Source organism: Solenopsis invicta, chromosome 14, assembly GCF_016802725.1.
Source record: "Solenopsis invicta isolate M01_SB chromosome 14, UNIL_Sinv_3.0, whole genome shotgun sequence".
Taxonomy (NCBI): domain Eukaryota; kingdom Metazoa; phylum Arthropoda; class Insecta; order Hymenoptera; family Formicidae; genus Solenopsis; species Solenopsis invicta.
This window is the reverse complement of record NC_052677.1, coordinates 12,910,074-12,917,858: the sequence shown is the minus strand read 5'-3', so window position 1 is coordinate 12,917,858 and position 7,785 is coordinate 12,910,074. Positions and strand designations below refer to the sequence as shown.

Genomic DNA, 7,785 nt, shown 5'->3' with positions numbered 1-7,785 from the left:
AACTCCAATTAATTTAATCGGTGATTAATTCAATCAATTATATTTTTTTTATGTTTTTTAAATTGATAATTCTCTTTATTAATAAAATAACACAAATTTTACTTGATAACTTTAATTATTAATAAAATTAGTTGGAGTTTAATTGATGTTATCCTTGTTTCACGTTATTTCCTGCGCCTACGATTATCGAGCAATCACATCAGTAATATTTTTAATAATTTAAATAACACTAACATTAAAGAAAATCTGTACAAAAGAAACGTGCATTCTTCACAAATGTAGCAGTAATTCACTGCTCGCTCAAAATGCTTTTATGAAAATCTTACAATAGGAGAATCAATCGTATCAATACGATATGTACATCAATAGAGTATATATTTCTCAATAAATAAAATATGTCTTGTAATTTATGGATCAAAAGTTTGAGACAATTTGGTCAGTGAAGAAGTCTTCTCTCTGTATGGTTCTTTGGAATGATGGAAGATACAACAATGTGGTAATGGCAGCGTGAACGCATAAAGTTCTTTTTTTTCTTCTTTATGGATTTTTGACTTAGTCATCGTCTTTAGTTTGTTCCCAAAGCGGTGTCCAGCATCGCTTGCAAATTGGTAATCTGGTTCTGCAACTCCGGGGTGGTATTTTTATTTATAAGCAAAATTTTGCATACTGCGTTGGTCAATCCGCAGCTTTTGAAATGCTCCTTCAGTCGATCTAAAACAGTAAAAGTTTCAGCTGTCAATCGAGAGTTGAGTGACAACCTTTTTTCGTTTCGAGGACGATAAATCTTCGAGATACCTGACTGCAAAATACTTGATTCCAATAGTGACAGTGCGTTTAATATGATTGGCACATCGAGATCGTTGGCACGTGCAAAGAACTCGCACATGTTGCGACCGAAGTCTGCTTTGATCAGTAGCTCCTCAGATTCCGCTGAACAGATCTTCGTCAATATCGTAAGACCCATAATTGCTTCATTTTGCATTAGCGCGTGTTGCGCTAGAAGCATTTTTACTAGATGCTGCACCGCACCATACTTGATAATCGACAAGGCAATCTGCTTGTCCCTAAAAAGTGTGCAGAAAGTTTTGGAACTTAGATAGGAGAGATTCTCAGATAGCCATTGAGAACGAACCTGCTATTGTTAATTAGCCAAGCGATTAAACGATTGGCTTCACCCTGGACACCAGGGTGGTCCTCGATACAGCACCATTCGACTGCCCGTTTAATCAGATCCTCCCTTCGTCCTAAAGAGACTGCCGCTTCCCCTAAAGCAAGCAACTCAGCCTTAATTATTAATACGTTACATATCTTGAGTGTTATGGAAAGAGTATCGCTTTAATTCTTAAACGAAGTTTACAACATCTTACTTTGACCATCTATAACTATCCTGAGCGTCCCTAGCAATTTGAAAACGACCGGAAAGGTAGGAATTTCCAGCATTGGATAGAGTACATCGATCAGACCATCGGCAAGAATTTGCGATTTGTTATCTGCGGGTATAACAAGGTTGCGTAACGCGCTGAGCGAGGCGTGCTGGCATCTGATATCGCCAGATTTGTTGCCGTTTCTTTCGAGAATTTTTAACAGCTTCCGATGAATGCCCTGCTCAACCATACGCTTACAATGCGTGTCGGTCCGCGCGACGTTACCCATTGCTAAAACGGCGGTGATCTGTAAATCTTCGTCAGCACTCTCTAGCCATTCTATCAATTTCCTGTACACAGGACCCTTACTATCATCGTAAAGAAGATTCATACTGTCATCTAAACAAAATAAAAATAATATGTTCGTTTGAGTCAGTAAAGTTTTCATTTGAATTTTCCCTCAGACTTACCTCCAGTTAAAATCAAAACGATCAAGTTACAGGCAACTTTGAGAATCGACCGCGTATCCTCATCATTACATTGTGGACCATGTTTTTCTAATAGTTTCAGAAGCAATTCACACACTCCTGCTTTAGCTAATAACAGCTTTGCATTTTCTAGAAGTAAAATAACATTATTAAAACTAGTCTGGTGAATTTACTTAAATCTATAATAATTATACTAAAATAATTAATCCGGGTATGCTACTGTGTGTGAATTTCATTCAAGCACTAATTCACAATTTAGTACAATTTTTATTAATAAAATTTGGATAGCTTAAAGTTACATTTGATAAGATTTCGTTTACTAATATTATAAAAATAATATTAGTTTAAGAAATAAGAGGAAATGTTATTTTTCAAAACAAATCGTAGTGTTTAATAATATTTTCACATAAATTATTACATATATTTTTCAATTCTGTAAACTGAAAATTCAGTTATTCTAACAGTTTTGTAATAAAAACAAATTAAAAAATTCTTAATTATATGGATGAATTTTTTATCCAGAATAGTGTTGATGCAAGAAAAAAAGAGTAGCATTCCAGGGTTAATCATTGTATAATTCTAATTTCATTTTCATTTAAATTAATCTAATTTTAATTATCAAATTATTAATTCACCGTCTTCGGCTTGGCCATGTAACAGCTCCAAGCACATCTCGGATAGCTCGGAGGAAGTGTCACTGGCCAATATGTTAACCAAAATTTTCGTCAATCTCTCGTCGAGAAATATAATATTCTCATCGTTCAATATGCCAAGAGTGAGTAACACGTGCATTGCTGCTTCACGACCATTGATTCCATCCTCTTCCAAAATGCTGCAAATAACTGGTACCATGTCTTCCTCGAGCGCCTGGCGAGGTATATCTTCATAAAATTATTGTTTACAGTCACTTCCCCTTTTGCAATATCATTTTTGATTGCCTCAATCATAATATATAAATATATCTATAAAATTACCTTTTTGTACAACATTTCTTGGTCCACCAAAAAGTTCAATAAAAACCCAGCAGCTACATTCCGTAGAAAGCTGGCACCTTCAATGTTTCTGAATGCAATTCCTTTTTTCAGCAGAGCTAGGATTACCTTCAAACCATCCTGGTCCCTCACCAAGTTTTTACCAGTTTCTGTTACACAAAATGTTTGCCATTAGCTTTTCAATAATGACACGTATATACATTTATGTATATATAATATAGGTCTGTTCTTTTCTGAACTTCTTGATTCATCTTTCCTCTTTTTCGTTTTGCATTGAAAAAAAAAATAAACTATGCAAGAAGTTCAGCTATGTAAAGAGAATAGACTTCATATAAATACCTATTTTAATACATCAAAGAAAAGCCGTGAAACTTGATGATAATTCAGATACAACAGATAATTATGTAAAATAGATTTTTTTCTCATATAAATAACTGTTGCAACAACCGTTCTCATAGCAGATGTTTCCTAGAGCTCTGGAAGTCTGGGTCAACACATCCACATCTTCTTCCTTCAGCAAATCAATCAACGTCCGTATCAACTCAAAATTGGTACATTTCTCCCTTCCCCGATCAGTCTTTGCAATCTCCGCGATGGCCTTCGCAGTCTTTGCTACCACTTGTTTGGATATGTGCCCAAGCAGTGTTAGGAAGACTTTATCAATGACTAACTCGGTATTCTCTGAAATCATACGTGTTATTAGTCGGTAACAATTTCGCATGGTGTAATACCAAGTTACTGCAATTTGTTGCGGCTCATCCGTCCAGCTGTACCTCCGATTGATGTTTTGCTGACGTTCACCACAGAATCCAGGATCTGAACAACATTGGGGCATTCTTTTTGCGAGGCCTCGAGCTTCACGACGCGTTTTAGATCGTCGACGAGTTTATCGATATCATGCTTTGCCTCGTCTGCAACATCGAGAGAACTGCGTATAGCGTCTATTCGAAAATAATCCGACGAGAGAAGAAACGGATTAGAGCAGACAATAAAATAAAATTACCTTCCATTTCTATCAGACAGGTATGCGTCGAGAACGCGTAGAACTCGCACCCGATTCCTCCAAATGTCGCACTTTCCTTTCAATTTTCCGACGAAGTACCAAAAAAAAAGATCCCGGCAGTCCGCCGCTCTATCTCAGCGTACAATCGACTGCCTCTATTCTAAGATCATTGTAATCGAGCATTTTCTCTGAGTCCCGAGACCGCCTCCGCTCAGTCACCCCTTTTATTTCAATGGCACATGCGCGAAACGTAAAACTACCGTCGCGTGTTATTCTCATTTGCTTTCTCATTCTAACTCGCGCGTACGATCACAAGGGAATTATCGGGACTTTAAATCAAGGTTGGGCGTCCATACGTATAAATTAAATTTAAAAAATTATGGTATACGAAAGGATTAATTTTTAAAATATCAGCAAAAATGCGTGTTACCTTATCGAATGTAAGTAATTGCTGACGGGACACAACGTTATCACCAGAGTAATTTTTTTTATTACCGAATGCGCAGACATATGGTGAGCTTGGTGAATTTTAAAAATGGCAGGCACTACCGGCTAAAATACTTTTTTTTTCCGTAACGCGATGGCTGAATCGAATGACACTGTTGAAACGTCCGCAACGAAGTCTGCAAAACGGAAGGAGAAAATATATGGTATATATTCAAGAAAAGCATTCGGGGAATATTCGTTCGTGTACATGTTATTCGCCGAACTAACCTCATTTTTGCGAATGTAGCAATGTGTTTTCTGCTTCGTTTCTTGTTTCAAATTTCATAAAAAGCTGTTCATTGGAATCGATTTGCCTTAATTTTACTCTGCTAAATTTCATCAATTTTCACATAGTGTATTTTATATGTAGCACGAATAGGAAAATCAGAAAGTCATTTCAAGATGGTAAAATATTTTGAATGATGTTTTTTGCAACACTACAAAATCAATATTTTAACTTCTTATAATCTGATAATTATCGCAATGCGATAATTCCATTATTCGGATGTATAATTTTTTTTAAGTTTAATCAATTTTTGAAAATCTTTTCTGTTGTGCTTTTTCAATAATAAAGTTATTGCTGTTCCATAGCTGCAGTATTTCTGAGTACCGTCGCAAGTATTTCTGCCCTCGCTGGATTTGCCAGGACGGTGGCGGCAACGAGGAGGCAAGATCCAAAGCATTTTGGAGATGGAATATCTGGTATAAAAGGAATTCATGAAACTGGAGCCTCATTAGCTATAAGAGCCCTTGGCTGGGGTACAGTTTATGCTGTCACAGGATGTGGCTTATTATTTTATGGAATCTGGAAGATCTCTGGAGCGACTAACGCAGAGGAATTCAGATTCAAGATGGGTTCTCTGCTACCTAAAATACCTAAAAATAATCCACCCCAGAGCAGGACAGAGTTTGCAGGCTTAACAGATCTATTGACATACATTTCTGAAGATTGGGGACGAAACAAAGAGGTATAATTAACTCAACTATAAAATACAAGATATTTATATTTTTAAAAATGCATTTTACATATATAAAATATTTAATAGAATGTATATATATGTATATACACTATTAAAAAAAATTAAAGGATTACTTTTCCTCAATAAATTTTTGTCCGTTTTTAAACTATAATTATTCAGCTAATAATTAACGTAAAAAAAAAATAAAATAAAAAAAAAGATTGCAAAGTAAACTTTCTACTATAAAGTGCTTTAGTTTAATTTTTATTCAGTTTATTAAAGATGTGGTTGACTTTAAATAAGGACACATTTGAGATATCGAAAATCTTAAAATTTTCTTATTCTCTATCGCCTGATAAAAAAGTTGGCGAATAATCATTAATACTATCTCAAATTACGGAATTTGTCCTTTCAAATGAAAAGAAACTTTGCTCTACAAAGTACTTGTATTTACAACGTACTTTGAGATGGTATTCATGATTATGTTTGCCATTTTTTTTTGGTAGGTGGTGGAGCACTGCAAATTTCAAGATTTTAGATATTTTAAATACGTCCTTATTCAAAGTCAACTACATTTTTGTGTAATAAACTGAATAAAAATTGAACTAAAGCATCTTATAGTAGAGAGTTTTCCATGCAAAATTCTTTTTTTATTTACTTTTACATTGATTATTAACTTAGTAATTACAGTTTAAAAATGAGTAAAAAATGATTGAAAAAAAGTAATCCCCTAATTTTTTGGAGCAATATATATATATATATATATATATATATATATATATATAGAGAGAGAGAGAGAGAGAGAGAGAGAGAGTTTGAGTAAAAAGAATTTTTCGTACCCTTTCGAATGAGAAGCTATTTAATAAAAAAAATTGAAGAAGAAATGAATTGTTATTTAGATTTTATATAGATGGTCATTTAGTTTTGTTTCAAAGTGTTCTTAGAACATCAGAGTTTAATTCTTTGTGATCACTCGAGGTCAATTTGATCCCAAAAAATGTTTGAGGCTTTATATCTCTAAGTTCAATTTTTTCTATTACAAAAATTAAAAATTTATCATTTATTTTTTGAATAAAATTAAATTTTAATTAAATTTTTAATTTAATAAATTTTTTAAAAGTATTTATTTTCGTGATTTTTTAAAATATGTTACAATTAAAATTTACATAGAATTGATGTATTTCTATGTTTTACAATTTAAAGTGTATTCAATAATGTTTCTATTTCAAAGAATAAAAATTGTGAATACAGCAACAGATTACTTACTGATAAAAAAAAAAGATTATTGATGCGATTAATAAGCAATGGAATAATTTATAATTTTTTGCAGGAATAAACTAATAAGCATCTTGTTCTGCAATCGTATCACTGTATTTAATTACATACGATTTGCGTAATCAAAATTAAACGATTAGGATTCGTACGATTGGATTACGTACAGACTGCATGCATGAATAATAACACAAATAGCAAATGTTGGAAGATCTTGTGAAACAGATTTCGTGAAACCGTGAATTGAATCGAATGCCGAAAGTATTAATTTATGAAAGATTTTGTATATTTATTGTACTTAGTTATATTTATCTAATAAAAATTACGAAGTGTTATGTCTGTCTCATTTTACAGAAGAATGAAATATATCATCCATCAATTTACATAAGCCATATCTCTTTTTAATTATCTTGTTATTATTTATGTTGGACAGAGCGAAAGAGAGAAAGTATGTGTCAAATTAAAATAAGACAATTCTGAAATATGGAAGATTATAGACATTAAAATAAACGATAGTTTTTTTTTCCAGTTTTGACAAAAAATATTTACACTGCAATTTCACGTTTGTTTTGTTACATTATTGCTCATTTTGTAATTCTTATGAAGAGAAGATATTTATCAAATTTTTTGCGTATGATATTTAAAGAAAAAAATCAGGAGTTAACACGTGTGAAATATGATTTAGGTTTTGCGTTTTGATAACGAGATATATCTGCAGACAAGCTTATTTTATTAAAGTCACGTATATAAAAGATTGTACACGTCCTTTATTGTTAAGATAAACATTTGAAAGTTTTTAAGCGTGATGTCAGTAAATCATACGGTAAAAATTGATTACACAATCACGCTATCATTTCAAGATAAATCACGTTAAAGGAACGTGAAAGCCGATATGCACTCGCGCAGAAAAGCAATGAAAGGTACAAAGGTGATCTTGAAAATATCAAAGTTTGCATAAGACGCGTGTAATAAAGTAAACAATCAGTGATGCGTGGGAAAATACACAGTATGTTTTATGAAATGTCAACTTGTGTTCATGAACGGAAAATAATATTTGCATTATTTCTTGTGAAAATCGTCTACCGGAAAACGATGTCGAAATTGACAAATAAAAAACAATCTGACTTAATATTCGCTTAATTATGGTTAAACGATTATTAAATTATGTATTTTTTCACGATTATTTGACAATTGATTGACAATTATAATTAAATGTACGTT

General features: G+C 32.8%; 2 protein-coding genes across 2 annotated transcripts; one reads left to right on the top strand and one right to left on the bottom strand.

Annotated features, from left to right (window-relative positions):
• Window positions 1–356: 356 nt before the first annotated feature.
• Window positions 357–4,072, bottom strand: LOC105201102 (rap1 GTPase-GDP dissociation stimulator 1). The gene is made up of 10 exons (XM_011168976.3): window positions 3,848–4,072; window positions 3,618–3,755; window positions 3,292–3,525; window positions 2,827–2,993; window positions 2,488–2,719; window positions 1,835–1,981; window positions 1,368–1,763; window positions 1,133–1,265; window positions 796–1,064; window positions 357–711 (listed from the first exon to the last, which is right to left on the bottom strand). The coding sequence occupies exons 1-10, from the start codon at window positions 3,852–3,854 to the stop codon at window positions 566–568; spliced, it is 1,869 nt and encodes a 622-aa protein (XP_011167278.1). The 5' UTR covers window positions 3,855–4,072; the 3' UTR covers window positions 357–565.
• An 82-nt stretch (window positions 4,073–4,154) lies between these two features.
• On the top strand, window positions 4,155–6,923 carry LOC105201103 (transmembrane protein 242). The gene is made up of 4 exons (XM_011168977.3): window positions 4,155–4,287; window positions 4,354–4,497; window positions 4,925–5,301; window positions 6,623–6,923. Exons 2-4 carry the CDS (start codon window positions 4,428–4,430, stop codon window positions 6,626–6,628), a joined length of 453 nt encoding a protein of 150 aa, XP_011167279.1. The 5' UTR covers window positions 4,155–4,287; window positions 4,354–4,427; the 3' UTR covers window positions 6,629–6,923.
• The last annotated feature ends 862 nt before the right edge of the window (window positions 6,924–7,785 follow it).